At 57.0% G+C, this 19,712-nt stretch overlaps 1 protein-coding gene across 3 annotated transcripts in view; it reads left to right on the top strand.

Annotated features, from left to right (window-relative positions):
- The window catches only part of AP3D1 (adaptor related protein complex 3 subunit delta 1), a 40,972-nt gene that overhangs the window by 13,140 nt on the left and 8,120 nt on the right, over window positions 1-19,712 (top strand). For all 3 annotated transcript variants that reach the window (XM_019657320.1, XM_019657319.1, XM_019657318.1), the window contains 24 exons: window positions 1,135-1,215; window positions 3,555-3,662; window positions 5,390-5,519; window positions 6,361-6,500; window positions 6,685-6,758; window positions 8,016-8,065; window positions 9,608-9,657; window positions 10,411-10,459; window positions 11,322-11,467; window positions 11,552-11,700; window positions 11,773-12,003; window positions 12,468-12,699; window positions 13,487-13,632; window positions 14,031-14,172; window positions 14,533-14,604; window positions 15,333-15,408; window positions 15,661-15,857; window positions 16,186-16,259; window positions 16,502-16,670; window positions 16,844-16,909; window positions 17,474-17,590; window positions 18,478-18,624; window positions 18,966-19,013; window positions 19,386-19,575. In XM_019657320.1, coding sequence (XP_019512865.1) covers window positions 1,135-1,215; window positions 3,555-3,662; window positions 5,390-5,519; window positions 6,361-6,500; window positions 6,685-6,758; window positions 8,016-8,065; window positions 9,608-9,657; window positions 10,411-10,459; window positions 11,322-11,467; window positions 11,552-11,700; window positions 11,773-12,003; window positions 12,468-12,699; window positions 13,487-13,632; window positions 14,031-14,172; window positions 14,533-14,604; window positions 15,333-15,408; window positions 15,661-15,857; window positions 16,186-16,259; window positions 16,502-16,670; window positions 16,844-16,909; window positions 17,474-17,590; window positions 18,478-18,624; window positions 18,966-19,013; window positions 19,386-19,575 — 2,884 coding nt within the window. The remainder of the gene's footprint in view (window positions 1-1,134; window positions 1,216-3,554; window positions 3,663-5,389; window positions 5,520-6,360; window positions 6,501-6,684; window positions 6,759-8,015; window positions 8,066-9,607; window positions 9,658-10,410; window positions 10,460-11,321; window positions 11,468-11,551; window positions 11,701-11,772; window positions 12,004-12,467; window positions 12,700-13,486; window positions 13,633-14,030; window positions 14,173-14,532; window positions 14,605-15,332; window positions 15,409-15,660; window positions 15,858-16,185; window positions 16,260-16,501; window positions 16,671-16,843; window positions 16,910-17,473; window positions 17,591-18,477; window positions 18,625-18,965; window positions 19,014-19,385; window positions 19,576-19,712) is intronic.

Below are 19,712 nucleotides of genomic sequence, written 5' to 3'. Positions count from 1 at the left end.
TCCCACATATGAGGGCCAGTGACACTGCCCTCTACAGCTAAGATGCTGAACAACAGCTCAACCTGGAGCTGGGCTGCCGTGGGTCGCTGGCGACGGCATAGGCTGCAGCCCCTGCTGCAGTGGGTTGCCATGGGCTACCGTGTGTGGCCAGCAGCCGCTGTGAGCGGCCGTCCAGAGGCTGGCAACTGATCTGCCTCACCCGAGAAGAACGCAATGATGGTGCCAGCTTGGGCCAGTGAAGCAACATCCTCCACAACTAGACTGAAGAACAAACCAACAGCAACTTGTCTCTTCCCCTTCCCCCAATTCCCCAGCGCTGCTCCCCTTCCCCAATTCCCCAATAAAATCTTAAAAAAAACAAAACTAAACATTGATTATTTCACCCAGAGGCCATCCTTGTTCATCATTGTACTATAGCCCCTTGGTCATTTTCTGAGGGATCCTACTCATGAGCAATTTGGGACACTGCTTCTCTCTTGATATTATAAGCGTGTCTCCTGTTGAAGCAAATATTCTGAAAAATGATTTTTAGCACACTGGCCCATTTGCTGGTGTTCTGTCATTTTCCTGGGTTGGGTTGGCTTTCAGTGAGAATGCACAGTGGCCAGGTGGCGGAGGCTTTTTCTAGCCCCAAGTGCCTGCCTGTGGGTCCCTGCTGCGGTCGGGCCCAGGCTCCTTGCTGGTTACTCTTGAACAAACGAATTGGCACCCTTACCAAAACTTGGGCAGTGCTCCGAACGTGTGTTAAAGCGTCATATATATACATGTGCAAGTGCAGCCAGGCAGCCACAGCAGCCTGGCAGAGAGATTTGAGTCCTAGACAACCCCACTCTTGGGCTGACTTACAACTTGAGATCATAAAAGCAGTTCCTGGCTGACAAGTGAAAATGCAGCATTGCTAACCGGACTCCGTGGTTTGACAAACATGAAAGGAATGTGGTATTTCAAAGACCACGTCCTCCTGCTCCTAGAGATTACAAACCCCTGGCTTGGTTCTTGAATGACTTCACTGTGCCCACTCACCTGTGACCTGTGGGGTGCTTGGGGCCAAGCTCAAGGGCTGGGAGCTTCCTGGAAAAGGGCGCTGTGTCCCCTTGTCTCACCTCTGACACCTTCATTTGTTCAACTCGACAGCGCATTGGCTACCTCGCTGCTTCCCAGTGCTTTCATGAAGGCACTGATGTCATCATGCTGACAACAAACCAGATCCGCAAGGTATGCCGCCCCTCCTGCAGGCCCCACTGCCTCCTCGGCCCCGCGGCTCAGCTTCTTTGGGCCCCCGTGTGTGTCTATATTCTTCACTCTGGTTTCTTAGTCGCTCATGTGTGAATAGAAAGTGCTGAGGTCAGCAAGATCTCACTGTCACCATTCCCTTAGCAAGCAGCCTTCCACCTGCAGCCTTGTCATCCCCAAGAGACACGCAGACATGGTGGAGCAGGTTTGCCCTTCCACCCAGCGGGTGGGAGAGGCGGCAGATCACTCGACAGCTCTCTTTTCCTTTTCACTTCTTGGCGAGGGCTGTCTCCGCAGTCATGTTCCTCCTTTCTGGTCCTCTCCCTCTCGCCAGAGTGCCTGCTGAGGTTACGCCCTCCCTCCCAGTGTGGAGGCTTTATGCCCATTAGGTCTTTTGAGTTAGACTGCATGTGTACTTCATTTGCATGTTTTGAAATGGGCTTTGAAGACCACTGAGTAATACATTTTCTCCTTGGCCCCAGTACATGGAGCATCTTTTGTTTACTGCCTCATGGCGGAGTGGTCAGAGAGGGTGTCAGCGAGAATCAGAGACCCACCCTTCCCCAGCGCAGACCACAAGTCAGAGACCATAGCCCGTAGCCCCAGGCTCTCCATGACCAGGTGCCAGGGACAGATTCTTGTGAGCTCTGGTCACCCCACGCAGTGAGTGACCTGGTGAACTGGGAGTGGGTTCCCAGGCAGATGCTGTGGGCAGGCTGGCTGGCTGTGTGGGTATTGGTGCCCAGCACAGGATGAGATATGAGCCTGAGAGCTTGACCTGTCACACTCACAGTTCTGGGGGGACCAGCTCACAACTGTGGGCCAGGTTGCACAACAGTGCTGGGGGGTCATAGATACCAGGGAGCGGTGAGGTGTGAGTTTGGCCTGGAGTGGCTCTGGATAGGAGGAGGGGAGGGCTGAGTGAGCGCTCTGGGTGTGGGGTGCTGGGACCGTAAGTGGGAGGGTGGCAGGAGAGAGGAGGGTGGAGGGTCTCTAGCCGCCTGGCTACCTGGACACCATCCAGCCCGCTCGCTGAGGTCCATCTTTGGTTTTCCTGCTGATCATCTTGGCACAGCCTTGCACCTTTGTAACAGCGTTGATATAGACATAGATTTGTCACTGCTTCACATTGAGCTGTGTTAGAGGCAGGTCACTTAGATCTGCCCTCTGGGGAGATGGCAGGAGCCTGAGATGTCCTCATAATTGAGGGAACAGTGCATCCTGTTATAGTAAGATCTGGGCAGGTGACCTTGACCCTTGCCACTGCTTCCTCTGCCTGTTGCTGTCTTAGTCTTGCAGAAAGGGTCCTATCTTTAAGCAGCCACAGCCGCTCCTGCCACTGCCATTCCTCTCCATTCATGTCCCCAATATTGGCTATCCCTGTGTGTATGTGCCATTGTAAATGAACCTGAGACTTCTGAACACAAGTGCCAGGGACCTGCCCTCCGGGGCTGGACTTCTCCTGCTTGACGATGACTGAGTCCTCTCCACAAAGTCCCATTGCTGAGGAGCCCTGTGGCAGCTCCCCGTAGTGTCTGCCGCTCTGCTCTGCCCTTTGTGAGTCACGCAGAGATGCACAGTTCAGCCTTTCAGGCCAAGTTCTGTGCCATGGCTTCCAATGTGGTTTTCTCTCCTCAGCCTGGACTAGAGGGATTTTAGAAGCCAGTGTTTTCAAATAATTACCACAGTCGAGAAGCTTAATTCTTTAAAATGCATCTCAGTATATTTTTACCACATATGCATGTATAAAAAGTTTTGGGAGGGGTTCCTTAGAATATGTCTCTGCAAGAGCAGTTTTGTGATAAGAACACTTCCCTAGTTTTGAGATGCGGCGCTCGTGTGGTCAGTCTTAGTGAGAACTAGAAATGGAGGACCGGCCGCAGGTGAGACGTGAGTGGAGGGTAGGGCAGGTACGTGCTCCTCCTCACCTGGAGGATGGGGCCAGGCCGAACCTTCTGCTTTGGGGAGGGGCCCAGAGGAGTGGTCTATGGCCATTATAGGGGAGACACCTCAATGGAAGCAGGGGTGCCAGGGCTCCCCACCATATGCCTGATGGGTGGCTGGGGTCAGCGGGCCTCACTGTCTCCTTGGCCCTGGGTTCTTAGGCAGGGCGCTTCCTCAAGAGCCCAGCCCCGGTTGCACCCCTGGGACGGGCTGTGCAGGGAGCCAGGGGCAGCCCTCTTCTTAGACCCATCATGCTCTTCTCAGCGACAGCAAGGAGTTGGCTGCTCCATGTTATTCCTCAGGTTGGCAGGGGCACCGGGTACCCGGGCAATGCACGGTTGGCGCCCGCCCTTAACCCTTCTCCTTCCCTTTTCCAGGACCTGAGCAGCCCCAGCCAGTATGACACTGGTGTTGCACTGACTGGCCTGTCCTGTTTTGTTACCCCAGATCTTGCCAGGGACTTAGCCAATGACATCATGACACTGGTGAGTTTGTGAGTGTGCTGCCACCCCTGGGCCATTGCTCTGTGAGGAGATTTGGAATGTACGGGTAACTGGAAAACCAAGGCTAAAACATCATACCAAGAACACTGGGGCATGCGGAAATGGGCTGGGGTCCCCAGGATGACAGGAGAAATTGAGTCACTGTCTTCCCCTCCAGCACTTGGTGGGGCTGTCCTGGGGCCACTGTCATTCTTGTATTATTTCATCTCCTTTGAAATAGTGCTGCTTGGGGAAGGGGTGGGTGTTGCTGGCGGGTTAGGTCTGACCAAGGGTGGTTACCCACACAGTCAGGCACATGACCCAGTTACTCTCTTATTGAGGCCTAGGTGATGGTAGCAGTTGTCCCAACAGGCAGTGTGCTCAGGGTGATCCTTTCCTTCCTCCTTCATTGCCGATGCCATTCATTTCTGTCCAGCCTCAGGTTGACTACTTATAGCTCAGTTAATCCGAAAGGCATAACCCCAGCCAGTCCTGATCTCCAGGGTGTCTGGAAGTCATTCTAAATACGGACGTCCTTCTAGAAACCATGGTCCTCAGAGACACTGACTACCAGGTCTCCAACTCCTGGGGGTGGGGGTGGGGGTGGGGAAGGGGGCTTCTTTCCTCTTGGGTCACGTTAAAGCCTCATAGAGGCTCTGTCCTTACACAGTCAGCCTGTTTGCTGTGCAGTGGGCAGGTGTCGGCTCATGGTCTCTGTCTCTCAGTACAGTCAGCTTCTAGATCAGGGCAGCATATCACAGCCGCCTATTAATCATTTTATCCAAATGGCTCTGCCCATTTGGTCACACCTTGTGGCAGCTTCCAAGCTCAAAGGCAGTGCCAAGTAGTCAGACAGACCTGGCCTACCAAGCCAAAAATAGTGACCATCAGGCAATTTCAGAAAGTGTGCTGAACTGGTCTAGGTGACAACGGTTTGAACCCATAGGAGTGTTAGTGATTTGCTCACAGTGCATGTTGGTGCTGGGGGCGTTTCTCAGGGAGAGCCTCCCTGGGGCCTTGACAGGTAAGGTGTGTGTCCACATGGTGACGAGAGGCCTTCCTGACCAGAGCCAGGGTCCCAGGAGGACAGAGTCCAGGGCAGTGCAGTGTGGAGACGCCAAGCAGACTGAGGCCCAGGCTGCGGGAGCCTGGGATGCCCCTCAGCATCCAGCTCTGGGGACAGGCCTTGGCATCTGGAATGCCACTGTTGAGTGTGACCTTCCTTTCACCTGCTTCCCATCCCTCAGTGGTCCCAAGTGAGTTTAGGAGGAGGGTCTCAGCCTGCGGACAACATGCCTAGGGCAGGTTTCGGTTGTGTCTAGGACACCATTGTATGATCCCTGGACTTGGTGGGGCTGCAGAGCAGGTGTGCAGATGGGGCTCAAAAGCTGGAGCCGGAGAGAGGGTTTTCCTCCGAGGAACGGAGGTGAGACACAGGCAGGTGTAGGAGGTGAGCAGAGCAGTCTGGGAGGTGCACACAGGTAAGCAGGACAGGGTAGGAGGTGAGTACTCAGGTGAGCTGGACAGGGTAAGAGGTGAGCAGGCAGGTGAGCCGGGCAGCCTGGGAAATGAGCACACGGGAGCTGGATAGTGTGGGAGGTGAGTACTCAGGTGAGCAGGACAGGGTGGGAGTTGAGCACACAGGTGAGCGGTCAGGGTGGGAGATGAACCCACAGGGGAACAGAGTGGGAGGTGAGCCAAGGGAGCTTGACGGTCGCCTGCCCCTGCAGATGTCGCACACCAAGCCGTACATCCGGAAGAAGGCTGTGCTGATCATGTACAAGGTGTTCCTGAAGTACCCTGAGTCCCTGCGCCCCGCCTTCCCACGCCTCAAAGAAAAGCTGGAGGACCCAGATCCTGGTTTGTTGGTTTGAGTTAAGATGGGGATTGTCAGTGACCTGGTGGTGAGGAAGCTGTAAGAGGGCACTGGTTCAGGACACATGCCCTACTGTCTCCCCACCAGAGGCACCACCACAAAGTTTCTGGTGCCACAGGGGCGGGTTGGGCCCTGGAATCTACCATCTCTCCAAGTAGCCTTGCTCCCATTTATTTCTGCAAGATCTAGACATTGAGATTGAGGCGCTGGCTGTGCTCAAGCTGCTGTGGTGTTGATCTTCTAGACACACTGGGGAGGGCCTGTCTGGGCGTGTGTCCACATAGTAGCTGCCAGGAGCTTACTCCCATGCCTCTACCCCTATCCCACTGCATGGGGCTCATTGCAGCCTACCCTCTGCTTGGCTTTTTCTGTAACTCCTCCTGTGGGGAGACCCTGGGCTGAACAGCTGTAAAATAGCTTCTCTAAAATGCTGTGGATTCCCATGTGTCTCGGGGATCTGCCCTGCACCATGGGGAATCATAGGGTGCAGAAAGTTCTGGCTGGGGAAGTTCCAGGCAAGGCAGCAGGCACGGCAGGCTGGGGGCGAAAGTGGCGGCCGCCTTGGGTGGAAGGCAATGTAGTCACTTCACGTAGTGGGCGTCCTGCTCCTGTAGTCACTTTGATCCTGCAATACCCAGCCCTGCAGCCTTGGGCCTCCTTCTCTTAGGGGCGGTGGTGGTCAGGGCTCCGAGGGGTTGGGGTTTGAGCTGTGCCCACAAGTGATGGGCACAGTGCCAGGCACAGCAGGGGCCCTGCACATGGAACATCCAGTCTGCTGAGGACCCCCCTCCCCCATTATTAATGGGGACATCCCTTACCTCACAGGAGTCCAGTCGGCAGCAGTCAACGTCATCTGTGAGCTGGCCAGGCGCAATCCCAAAAACTACCTTTCCCTAGCCCCACTGTTCTTCAAGCTGATGACCTCCTCGACCAACAACTGGGTCCTCATCAAAATCATCAAACTGGCACGTTTCCCTGACCTTCCCTCTTGTGTGTGGAAAGGCCATGGAGCTTTCGGTGCTGCAGGGTGTCCTGGGAGCTTTCGGTGCTGCAGGGTGGGAGGTGGGGTTGGACAGCGTGGTTGTGTGGAATCCCAGACATGCAGTCCTGCTCCTGCTGTCTGTGACCCACTGGCCTCTCATCCCCTAGTTCGGTGCTCTGACCCCCTTGGAGCCGAGGTTGGGCAAGAAGCTGATCGAGCCTCTCACCAACTTGATCCACAGGTGAGCCTTGGGACCCCATCCTCAGCCCTGTCTGCCTCAGGAAGGCCTGTGCTCCCTGGGGCACGCCCAAGGGAAGTCTCAGGATCCAGAAATAAGCACACAGGGTGACTTTGCTCCAGATGAGGAGCTGTGCCTTGGCACCGGCCGGCCCTCCTGGAACATGGACTGGGCTGGCTTTCCCTCTCATTCAGCTTTTGAAACAGCAAAAACAAGGAAGAAAGGTGCCCCACTCAGCCCCCTGGTCACAGTGGGCCTCAGTGGTCTCAGTCGAGACCCTTAGACAACTGTGTCGCTGGCCAATTCTGGAATGTTCTAAGGGCTTCAACACCACCCTGGATGCCTGTGGTTGAATTATTGGGACTGAGCAGCAGGTGGCTTGGTAGATCTGCCCCCAGGGTCCCAACAGCAGGTGGCTATGGGAGGGAGACAGGAGGAACTGGAGCCACATGCTCCTCCAAGTGAATCCCAGCCTCGGGCAAGTCTCTGCCATCTCCTGGCTCATAAACCAATCAGATGTTAAAAGAATTAGGTACAAAAGATATCTGGGCTTGGGACATTTTTGGTTTTAAATGAATAACCAGTCACAGAGTTCATAGTGTAGCCATGGTTTTCAGAGGTGATTAACAAGAGGCTGTTGGTCATGTAACCAGGGATGTGGACCAGCTCTGATGATACGCTGGTGATTAGGCTAGAGAGCATCACCCGCGAGAATTATCAGTGGAGTAGATGCTCTGAGTGCCTGCCTCAGTCGTCAGTCGGCTGTGCTCCCCACGTCCCCTAGGTGACCTGGGGTAGCATTGGGGCAGCACACTTCTGTGTTCTGACTGTCACTCAGCCTCCCCCGTTGGAGTAGAGCTAGGCAATGGTGTTCTAGGCTGCTAGAATCTCCGTGCTGCCAGAGGGAATTTGTATTGTCTTCATGGGTGTCACACAATTGTAAGGCTAGGGGAACAGGTGCCTGTGGTCGCCTGTGGTGACTAGAAGGGGGGTGCTTTTGTCCTTTGGAGCATTCTCATGACTCAGGTGAGAGCAGCTGCTGGGCCGTACTGACCAGGCAGAGGTGCCAGGAGCATGGACTGCAGCCCCACCTTGGAGAGGAGGAGAGGCGAGAGAGGTCTGAGCCAAAGGGTGGTGCCATCCCCAACGTGGCTTTCAGACGTTAGGTGTCAGGGCCTCATTGCCACCACGACTGCACTTTCCCAGACAGTGCAGAGCGACACATTTACAGTTCTCACGTCTCTTGTTTTCCTTCTCCAGCACATCTGCCATGTCCCTTCTCTACGAGTGTGTGAACACTGTCATCGCAGGTGAGAACTGGTACCTGGTTCTGGGGGCTCAGGCGGGGATGGGAGGGTGCTGGTCCTGGTGGTGGGGCCTGTGACAGGCTTATCCCAGATGGCTGTTCCCAGGCCCCACCAGTGTGGTGCAAAGTTACCTGGAGTTGCAGGTTCCCACCCGCCCTCAGTGCTGGGTGTTTTCTGCCATCTCTGAGACATGCCCAGCCCCGTCTGGAACCCATGGGAAGTGTCATGGCCAGAGCCCACTGCCCTCTTGCGGTCTCCCATGTTACACCCTGCCATTCTTGGCCCACCCATCACACCCACCTCAGGCCCTTGTTTTTCTGAGTATTTTAAAGCAGATCTCTGGCATCCTCCATTTCCCCTGCAGGCACATAGGTGTAGGACTCCACAGCAGACAGACTGAGGAGCAGACTGTGAGGCGCAGTCACGTGTGCTCCTCAGGTGTCCTGAGAGGCTGTTTGTTGGGGTCGGGACCCGGCCCAGGGCCACGCAGAGTGCTGCAGATGTGTGTCCACACTGTTGAGTTAGAGGCCCCTCTACCCTGTATCTGTTGGGACCCAGGCCCAGCTGGCCGTCTCCTGGTTTGCTGTCTTGAGTGCCATGTTCCTGCAGCCCGGTGCCTTGTAGACCAGCAATGGGAGCTAGTGGCTTGAGGGACTCAGTCTCTCACTACCTGCCTGTTCCTGCCAATCCCTTCCCAAAGATGTTGGGAGGCAGCCTCAGGATCCCGTGGGCAGCCTTACATGCAGTGATGCACAGGAGCCTGGCCCAGGGTCTGTGCTCCATGTCTACCTCCATGGATTGGGCCGTGAGTGTCCTTGTGGCTTGTTGACAGTAAAGGAGAGCAAGGGTGGGTGTGTGGGGCAGGGCAGTGGCTGGAGGTGGAGACTGCAGACCCCGGAGAGTGGGCTTCTGCATCTGGAAAATCAGTTGGGAAGACTGGGCGTGACAGGGTCAGATGGCCCTGGAGATGGGTGGAGCACTTGGGGGTGCAGGGAGAGTGGTGGGCCTGGGTGAGGCTTTCTAGGGGCTGGCACATTGCAGGGGCAGCGGGTCTTAGGAGATTGTGCTGCGCCTTGGGCAGGAGTGTGTAGCCTGAGCTCCACAGAACTGTGGGCAGAGACAGAGCCCTTAGGTCTTTGATCTGCTCTCTTGGCCACAGAGACCCAATGCTCAGGGTTCTCACTGGGGGCCCAGCACATACGAGATCCCAGACTCCAGGAGGAGAGTGGGTACTCAGGGTGAACTGTGTGTTTGCACAGACTGTTTAGGGACAGGGAGGGTCTCCCCCACCCCACCCCCACCATCTGTGTGGGTGGCGGGCACCACCAGAGTCCAGTTCCCAGGTACTGCCTCTGGGGGCTGGCCTCTTAAGGCTGACTTTCCAGGGCATGCATGCAGGCAGACTGCTGTGTTAACCCTTTCCTGCACAAATGTCAACTGGGCCATGCAGTTCCCAATGTGGTGGTATTTTCGTCTTGGGTCTCTCCCACTGAACAAACAGTGGACACGTCGAGTGGGCTCCTAACCTAAGGTTGTCTGTTTCAGTTCTCATCTCCCTGTCCTCCGGCATGCCTAACCACAGTGCCAGCATCCAGGTTCGTACCGGGCCAGACACACAGTACAGGGTCCTGAGGATCTCCCATCGCTGGGCCTTTTTTTTCCTCCCCTTGGTGCCCCGCTCTGGAAGCCCCTGCCCCTGTGGCCTGACTGAAGCCGGCCCACCCTTGCACACCACCATCATTCATGCCCAGTGCCCTGTACTGTGCCTGGGAAGAAGCAAGCCAGTGGCCATATCGCTTCTGCCTGACTGCCCTGGTGACAGCTCCCTAGCAGCTCCTGGCTCCCGCTGCAGTCACCGGAGCACGTGCCTATGTCTTAACCCCCACCACCCTCGATCTCCAGCTTGTCATCCCTGTAAATGCTGCATCCATCCTGGAGCACAGAGCCCCAGGGGCTCCCTGAGTGGCCTAAGGACAATTGCAGTGGTCACCCTATTGTTTGGGGGGTGGGGGGGCGTTGGAGTTTATTTTAGTTACATAAATAATTTTCAAGTAGGTCCTCAGATCCCAGCCTTTCCCCAGAAGACACCACCATGCTCCTCTTGTGTTCTCACACATGTGGGCACCAGTGGCAGCGCCAGGTTGTCCCGTGCATGTTTCTGTGGGCACTTCCCATGCATCCATCTTGGGACCTGCTGTCTGTCCTCTGCGGTGCCTCCTGTATGGTGGGTCTCCGTCCACAGTGAGGCCCCCGTGTGTGCAGGCTCCCTCCATGGGCCAGTGGGGTAGGCCCAGGGTCGCTGCATTCACCATGGCTTCAAGAGATCAATGTTATCTCCCCATTTGTAGCTTTGTGTTCAGAAGTTGAGGATATTAATAGAAGACTCCGATCAAAACTGTAAGTCACTGCCCTCCCTCCGTAGAGCTGTGTGTGTTCCCTTTGGGAGGCATGTTGTTATCTCGTAATTATGGTTCCCTGGTAGCTTTCCCAACTGGCACAGAGCAACTCTGCACGTGCTCGCTTTTTGTAGACATGTTCTTTCGAGGGGTTCCAGCCAGTAACACTGCCTGGTGCCTCACTGCATTGACCAGGGTTTCTGAGGTCCAGGCGTGTTGGCCACTCGTTTTGAGTGCACATCTGTTTGTTTAGAGCCCAATTAGCTAGTAACGTTTGAGTTTTCACAGCCACATAGTCCCTGGTGGTGTAGCCCAGAAGCCGCCTTAGTCGATGTGAGTGATGGGTGTGGCCATGTGCCGGCTCTCCTGCGTTCACAGAATAAGCTTTGGGCTGGACATCGCCTGTGAGCTGCAGTTTGCCACCCCTGGTTTATATGGTCTTGTATCGGGGCCACTTGGCAGTGGACAGTGTGGCCCCTGATATGTGAGGTCCTTGTGGGGCACGCAGAGCCTGGGATACTCTGTCAACTCCCCTGGCACAGGCTGGGCAGGAAGGTGGGTGTCATGTTCATGGCCACACTTAGAAAGCATTGGTGACCACTTTGAGTGACAGAGGTAACAGCTAGTGTGCAGGGTGGCCTTCCTTTCTTTTTGATGACGTGCTCCAAGGCTGGCTTTCCCACCACACCCTGCAGAGCACACTTTGAGTCTACCATGCCATCTAGGACACCTGGGTGCCAGCTGTGAGACACGTCTTAGAGCACCCTGGTTGTGAAGGCCGGTGGTGGGCTGTGCTGCAGACTGTCGGCCCCGAAGCCTATTGGGGGTACATACAGGTTTAACCACGCCTCGTGTCTCCTCAGTGAAGTACCTGGGGCTGTTGGCCATGTCTAAGATCCTGAGAACGCACCCCAAGTCCGTGCAGGCCCACAAGGACCTCGTCCTGCAGTGTCTGGATGACAAGGACGAGTCCATCCGGCTGCGGGCCCTCGACCTCCTGTACGGAATGGTGCGTGCCTCTCCTGGGTGGGTGTTCGCTGTTCCATGTCCCCCGCCCGGCCCCACCCTCACCATCACCCCCCACCCCTCCCAGGTGTCCAAGAAGAACTTGATGGAGATTGTCAAGAAGCTGATGATGCACGTGGACAAAGCGGAGGGCACAACCTATCGGGATGAGCTGCTCACCAAGATCATTGACATTTGTAGCCAGTCCAACTACCAGCACATCACCAACTTCGAGTGGTGCGTGCCCGCGGCTGGGGTGTGGGCTGGCCTCAAGTCGGGCACATCTCACTGGCTCCCTCCCACCTGTAGGTACATCAGCATCCTGGTGGAGCTGACCCGGCTGGAAGGCACCCGCCATGGCCACCTCATCGCCGCGCAGATGTTGGACGTGGCCATCCGTGTGAAAGCCATCCGCAGGTTTGCCGTGTCACAGATGTCTGCACTTCTTGACAGCTCCCACCTGGTGACCAGCAGCACCCAGCGCAACGGACTCTGTGAGGTGCTCTACGCGGCCGCCTGGATCTGCGGGGAGTTCTCCGAGTGAGTGGGTACAGAGCCCTGGGCCTGTGCTCCCAAGGGGAAGAGATAAGGGACTGTGCCCGGCACCTGCTGCACTGAAGCCTGGTCAGAGAGCGCTGTGGCCGCTTTCTCCTCGGGAAACAGTCTGCAGGCCGTGGGACCCAGGACCTGCCATCTGCAGGCCTAGGGTAGTTTTCCAAGTTCCTTTTGCCTGCCACTGGTTGTCCATCGCACATTCATGCGTGTGAACAAGTTTCCTTTCCTTTTTCTCCTTATTCTTCTCCATTTGGCTACTCCATGATTGTCACTTCATTGCTATGGTTTCCTGTTTCAGATCCCCTCCCTCAGCCCCTGATGCTGGGTGGGGTCTTGAGCACACCCACCCACCCCCTTCAGCAGAGCACCTAGCCCTTCTTTTTGGCTCCCGGGAAACCCCATGGCGAGGAGCAGCTGGGCACATCCTCACCTGGCCTCCCTGCCCTCAGGCATCTGCAGGAGCCCCAGCAGACCCTGGAGGCCATGCTGCGGCCCAAGGTCACCACCCTACCTGGCCACATCCAGGCTGTGTATGTGCAGAACGTGGTGAAGCTGTATGCATCCATGCTGCAGCAGATGGAGCGGGACTCAGACACTGAAGCAGCCCAGGAGCTCACGCGGCTCATGGTGGAGCGGCTGCCCCAGTTTGTGCAGAGCGCAGACCTGGAGGTCCAGGAGCGGGTATGTACCTCCTGCCAGGGCACCTCTGAGGGGGTGAGGCGAAGCCTGCTAGGGGTGTGTGGGCAAATGGGACATGATTTAGGGCGTGTGATCAAGGGATTTAGGATCACTGGGCCAGACTCAGGTCGATCACCCAAGAGGGAACGTCCAAGGAGATGACAGGTTTCTGGTTGGTGCTGGGGGATGGGACTCTGTTTCTCACCACAGAGGAGCTGCTTTGGTATGAGCTATGACCATGGGGTGACAGCTGAGGGTGGCAATGTGGACACTGATGGCTAGACATCCTGGCTTCTGACACCCCGTGACATGGGGTTCTCAGTTTCCCAGACAACACATAGTACTTACTAGTGCTCAGTGAACTCTGGTGTCCTCCGACATTGAGGGCAGGTGTGGGACGTTAGCCTGTCCAGTGGCCGGGGACCCTGATTCCTGTGTTAGGCTGAGGACAGATGCCACATCCCTGGGAGCCCTGATTCGGAGCCTCAGGACGCTGCTGGGCATCTGGGGTACAGCCCTGTCTGGGCGGTTCTCTTGCGGGACGGTGTTGCTGTCGTGTCCTGGAGTCTTGCTTGTGGGGCTGGTTCCTTCCTGGGCAGGCCCCTCCATGGCCAAGGGCCTGTCATGGAACCTCCTGGGTGTCCTCATCAGGGCTCTGGCCGGGAGCGGCTGAGCGTCACCTTGCCTGGGCTGGGCTTCGTGTTGGCTGACTGACGCCCTGCAGTTTCTGAGTGGCCTTCAGAGCCCCATTCTCCGTCACTTATCCATGGCTCCTCTGTGGCTCCCATAGGCGTCATGCATCTTGCAGCTGGTCAAGCACATCCAGAAGCTTCAGGCCAAGGACATGCCAGTGGCGGAAGAAGTGAGTGCTCTCTTTGCTGGGGAGCTGAACCCAGTGGCTCCCAAGGCCCAGAAGAAGGTTCCAGTCCCCGAAGGGTGAGCCAGGCGGCCGTCAGAACATGGAGCTGGGGGCAGGGTTCGTGGCCCCAAGAGGGGTGGTATGTTCAAAATGAAGAGGTGCAGGAGGAAGAACCCCCCCATGCCTGAGCCCCCGGCAGGGTGGATGGACCCCCATCACACAGACCATACCTGGTGCTCACCAGCTCTTGTGGGGCCCTGTTGGTCCCATCCCTGGTGCCACCTCCAGGAAGTGGGTCTGCTGACAGCCCTCATTCACAAATCTCGGGGGCAATGTGGGGAGGGCTGTGAGGGGCAGCGCAGACCTCATCCAGGGTCCCCTGGGCTTTGCCTCATCCATCATGACCCCTGTGGTGAGGATCCCAGGGTTGGGCACACAGGCCAGAGCCACTGTGTGACCTCACTGTGCCCTGCAGCCTGGACCTGGATGCTTGGATCAATGAGCCACCTTCAGATAGTGAGTCCGACGAAGAGATGCCCAAGGCCATCTTCCACGATGAGGAGCCACGGCATGCCAAGCAGCAGCCGCTTGAGGCCGAGGAGGAGGAGCTGGCCCGGGTGAGCCTGGTGCTGTGCCGGCCCTTGTCAGCGTCGGTCGGGTTCTGCTGAAACGAGAAGCTCCCCTTCTCTTGACCGCAGAACTCCCAAAAGACCTTCAGGGCCCGACCTCGCTTTTGTCTCGGCTGTGTCCCCATCCTTGAACCAGAGATAGTCATCACTTCTTCTGGGGTTATTGCCACCTACTGCCTGTCCCCACACCTACTCCTTCCTATCACCGACCTCAGTCTCCCTGTCAAAGGCCCACAGTGAAACTATCAAGGGACCCAAGCCCTCACCGGGGCCTGGAGCAAGAAGTGGCCCACACCTGGTAGGTAACACGGGCTCGAATTCCATGTGTTCACTGTGCTGTCTCCGCAGCGTCGAGAAGCCCGGAAGCAGGAGCAGGCCAACAACCCATTCTACATCAAAAGTTCCCCATCCCCCCAAAAGGTGAGACCAGCCCAAACATCCTCCAGGGCTATCCCCTTGACCCTGAGGGACCCTGGCCTCAGGTGGACACCAGAGGCCACCGTCCATTGGGCAGCAATGGGCTCTCTTGGTAGATCCACGTGGCAAGACTGTGAGGGGGTCCTGGACACCAAGACCTAGGAGAAAGTCTGTCCTGAGCATGGTGCCCAAATTCAGGCTGCTCTGACCACTGGGCGCTGAGAGGCTACAGAGGTAGCTCCTGGGAGGGAGGGATAGCGCCTGGCCAGAATATTCTAGATCTTGGTCCAGGGTGGCACCCACTGCCTTCATCCACACCTTCCACACAGTGCACCCCCATTGAGGGTACGTTGGGCTCTCTGCAGGGGACAACTCCGTGTGGCGGGTGCTCGGGTGCGTCCCCTCTCAGGATCACTGGGTCCCCTGGTGACTGCTCCGCTTCCTGAGGGGCCTGCAGACCCTTCTCCACCCACTGGTAGTCATGTCACCTGGCTGCTTGATCCTGCCGTCCAGGGGCATCTGTTGTCTCACTGAAGTGTCAAGCCCGCTTTACTTGTCTAACTTGGACAAACGGATTCAGAGGGAAAAATTGATGTACTTGTTCATGCTACAGATGTTCCCCCTGGCATTGGCACGCCTCCCGCTGGGCGGTGACCCTGCGCCCCCCCACCCCCACCCTCCTCAGGCCGCCATCATCTGTCCCACCCAGTATGCCCGTGTTCCCTTTGTAGCGGTACCAGGACGCACCAGGCGTGGAGCACATACCTGTGGTGCAGATTGACCTCTCGGTGCCCCTGAAAGTACCAGGCAAGTGTTTGCGCAGACAGTGAGGGGCTGCGGGTGGCATAGGGACAGGGAGCCCCCTGGTGGCAGGTGTGGCAGGACTCCTGGAGCCCAGTTTCTGAATATTCAGAAAGCCCTGCCTGCACTGAGGTGGCCTGAGGGACAATGTCCATTCATCCCCTCGCTCTCTAGTGCAGACGGGGTCTCCTCCTGAGCTCCTGGTGGCCTGTGCATGGCTCCCAGCCACGTGGGGCTGAGCACCATGCCTGCCCGCAGGGCTGCCTACGTCCGAGCAGTATGTGAAGCTGGAGGAGGAGCGGCGGCACCGGCAGAGGCTGGAGAAGGAGCGGCGGAGGAAAAGGCGGAAGGAGAAAAAGGGCAAGACGCGGTGCCACAGCTCACTGCATACGGAGAGCGACGAGGACATTGCCCCCGCGCAGCAGGTGGACATCGTCACCGAGGAGATGCCCGAGGTCAGGCTCCCTCCTGCCTCCATGTGACCCAGCTGGTCAGAGGGCCACACTCGAGTGGGCCTGCCACTCTCTGTTCCCAGGCCTGGGGGTGGGGTGGGCTGGGCTATGACTGGACATCCCCCCTGTGCTTCCACTGCTTCCTATGGCCTGAAGGTGCTCGCCCTTCCCAACCTCACTGCCCAATAAGCACCTGACCCACATCAGACGCCCTCATAGGTGTGAACCTGGGCACCATTTCTAAGAAAGGGGGTGGGATTCCTGTTAGGCTTGAGCTCAGGGTCCGGCCTGGGCTGGGTGAACTGGACGCTGAGTCCATCTCTTCCCTCAGAATGCTCTGCCCAGTGACGAAGATGACAAAGACCCCAATGACCCCTACAGGGCCCTGGACATCGACTTGGATAAGTGAGTGAAGGGTTGGGACTGGGCGTAGGCTTTCCCAGTATTTTTGTGTCCTCATTGTCCCCCTTAGTCCTCTGCATTTGTTGCACATGTATGGGCAGAAGGGGTGGGTGAGGGCTCCCCCCCCTCCAGGCTTCGTCATAGGCTATGCGTGTGCCAGGTGGTAGGGGTTGCTTGCGGGAGGATGGGCTCGAGGCCTACAGGCAGGCAGGCAGCTCTTCCTGTGACCTGTCCCCTACCCCCAGGCCCTTAGCCGACAGCGAGAAGTTGCCCATCCAGAAACACAGAAATGCTGAGCCCTCCAAGTCCCCTGAGAACGAGGACATGCCTGCCTTGGAAAAGAAGAGCAAGAAACCCAGAAAGAAGGAGAAGAAGCACAGAGAGAAAGACCGTGAGAAAAAGAAGGAGCAGAAGGTGAGACCCTGAGACTTGTCACACCATCACGATCCAGGGGATGGCGAGCCCCGCTAGCCACCCTGGGTGGAACACCACGTTTCGTGTTCACATGTGTGTTCATCCACGTGGCCCTGTGGCTGGAGGGGCCCGTCCTGCTGCTTTGGTTAAGGCCTATCTTTCTGTGGTTTCAGAGTAAGGACTTAGATTTTTGGCTATCCACCACGCCACCGCCTGCCACTGACCCCAACCCATCCATGGTAAGAGCCTGGTGGGCAGGTGCCCTGTGCTGACCCCACACGGTCCTTTGCTGGATGCGTGCGCTTCCCAGCCCTGGCACGGCTGCCTCTCCCTCTGGGTGCTGCCTGCAGCAGCCCTCCCCCTCCATCACCCATTGGACCTTCCCAGGTCCCAGGCATGGGCAGATATGGGGGGCCCTCTCACACAGGGGAGCCAACTCCCATGCCCCAGGGCTTGCCCAGGCACTGGCTGTAGCAGTATGGGGTGGCTGGGCGGCTGGCCCTTAGCACAGAGCCCAATGCCCACGACCTGAGCAGCAGCTTTGACTTGTCAATTTGTGAAGGTAGGTGGGGCCCAGCGGTGATCCCAGTTAGTGCCATTTGGCCTCAGGCCAGGCCTTTCCCCTCTGCCAGTAATTGCACTTCCCAGCGGCTACACACCTGCCTTCTGACAAAGCACCTGACATACAGGAGGAGGCCGAGCAGAGTCGGCCCAAAGCTGGTCACTCAGGGTGTCCTGGCTGAGGGTGGGTCAGTGCAAGGGTAGAGGACGCCCCCTGAGCCCCACCACTGGGCTTCCTGCAGGAAGAGCCAGAGGCAAATGCTGTTGTCACTGCCCCTGAGGAAGGGCATGAGGAACCCAAGAGATTGCAGCAGGAGGACGAGGAGGTGCAGCAGCAGCAGCAGCAGGACCCTGAGAAGGTGAGGGTGCCCACCTGGTCATCTTTACTGAGGGTTGTTGGGGGAGATCCCAGGCCCGGGGGAGGAGGGTGGTCACTTGCTGCCCAAATCCCTTCACTGGGGCCGTCGGGCCTGCTGACAGTGGCCTCCTGTCACTGTGCTTGTGGTGTTCTGGTTTTCATGACCACTTTATTGAGCTATAACTCATACCACAAAGCTCAGTCTTTTAAAGTGAACAGTTTACTGAGTGGTAGCACATTTCTAGAGTTGTGCAACCATCCCCCTAATTCCAGAACATTCCATCACCCAAAATAAAACCTGTCCCTATCAGCAGTCACCCCCACTCCCTCCCCAGCCCCTGATAACCACTAACCGCCCTCCTGTTTGTGGATGTATCTGTTCTGGACATTTCACATAAGTGGAATCAGACACTGTGGCCTGTGTGTCTGGCTTCTCTCACTGAGCACCATGTGGTCAAGGTCCATCCACATTGTGGCGAGTATCAGTGCCTCCCTCCTTTTCATGGCTGAGTAATATGCCGTGTGTGGATGGATCACATTGTATGTATCCATTTACCCATTTGATGGATATTTCGGTTGTTCCACCTCTTGGACGTTGGGACTCTGCTGCTGTGGACACACATGTGCAGGTTTCTGTGTGTACACAGGTTTTCATCTTTCATGTCCTTTGAGGAGTTTGGTAGTTGCTAGGCCATTGTGTGTTCTTACCTCAACCAGCTGGGTCTTGTGTGTGCCCCGTGGACCCCGGGGGATTGCTGGCCTATCCACCCTGACATGTGTGGCCCTTACCGGGGCTCATTTGGTCCCTGTGTCTCAGGCCACAGGATTGGAGGGGAGGGCATTGTCGAAGAAGTTTGGGGTTGACCCTGACCTCTTCTCTGGCTTCAGAAACCTTCCAAGCATAAGAAGAAGAAGCACAAGAAGGAGAAGGAGGAGAGACCCAAAGAAAAGAAGAAATCCAAGAAGGAGCTACCTGCATGTGACGGGGCAGCGGGGCCCGTGGAGAACGGTGCGCTTGAGGAGGAGCCTCTCCCGGTGAGGACACTTCACTCGCCTCCTGGGGGCCCTGACCTCCATGCAGCAACCAAACCAAGTCTAGGAGCCAGCCATAGTGGGCTGGTGGGCCTCAGAGCCTGGCTGTGGGTGTCAGGTAACATCGCTCTTGCATAGGAGTTGTGCCCTGCAGTGCCGGTGTCAGGAGCCCCTGGGCATAAACTTGTGTTGTCTGGGAGGTTCCTTGCCCTCTGTATCTCATGTTACTAGTATTTCAACCCAGAGCACTTGGTAACCCACAGCAGGCCTCATTCTGGGGGGGCGAGGGGGCGCGCTCTGAGGCCCCGGCGACCCAAAGCTGAGCTGTTTTCCTTTGTTCCCAGCCCATGTCCAGCTACTGCCTCCTGGCTGAGAACTCTTACGTTAAAATGGTGAGCGATGTGGATGGTTCAGGGGTGTGGGCGTGCGGCTTAGGAGCCCTTTGCACGTGCGGGCAGGTGGCTATGCTACAGAGGCATCAGCGACCTCTCTGGGGAAAGGACCCCACACCACGTGTGTGACAGCCTGTGTGATTGCCAGGCCTGCTCACCGTGGGCAGGGCCAGGGCCAGGGGCTGATGGGATGGCAAACTATTCTCGAAGAAAGGACAAGAACACTTAAAAGTACAGACAAAATGGAGTCATGGTTTTCAGTGAGGACCCGGGAGCATTTCTTGACAGAGCGTTGCTCGTGCTCCCTCGGGTCCCTGTGCAGGCCTGGAAGGGGCCTCGTGGGCTCCCGCTGACCCGAGCCTTGCTGTGCAGACGTACGACATCCAGGGCAGCCTGCAGAAGCACAGCCAGGTCACAGTGTCCATCGTCCTGGAGAACCAGGGCAGCAGCATCCTGAAAAACATGGAGCTGAACGTGTTGGACTCACTCAACACGAAGCTGGCCCGGCCGGAGGGCTCTTCCGTCCACGATGGCGTCCCCGTGCCTTTCCAGCTGCCCCCAGGTGAGCCAGCCATGACATCCAGGGCTCAGTGGAGGCCCAGTGGTACCGAGGGATTGAGCTCATCACACTGCCTTCCCTCAGTCCTAAGTGCCCACTTACTTGCTGCCAGAGAGCTGGCGGCTTCTCCTGGACCCGCT

Source organism: Hipposideros armiger, unplaced genomic scaffold (genome assembly GCF_001890085.2).
Source record: "Hipposideros armiger isolate ML-2016 unplaced genomic scaffold, ASM189008v1 scaffold_275, whole genome shotgun sequence".
NCBI lineage: Eukaryota > Metazoa > Chordata > Mammalia > Chiroptera > Hipposideridae > Hipposideros > Hipposideros armiger.
This window is presented reverse-complemented; position numbering and strand designations above follow the sequence as displayed.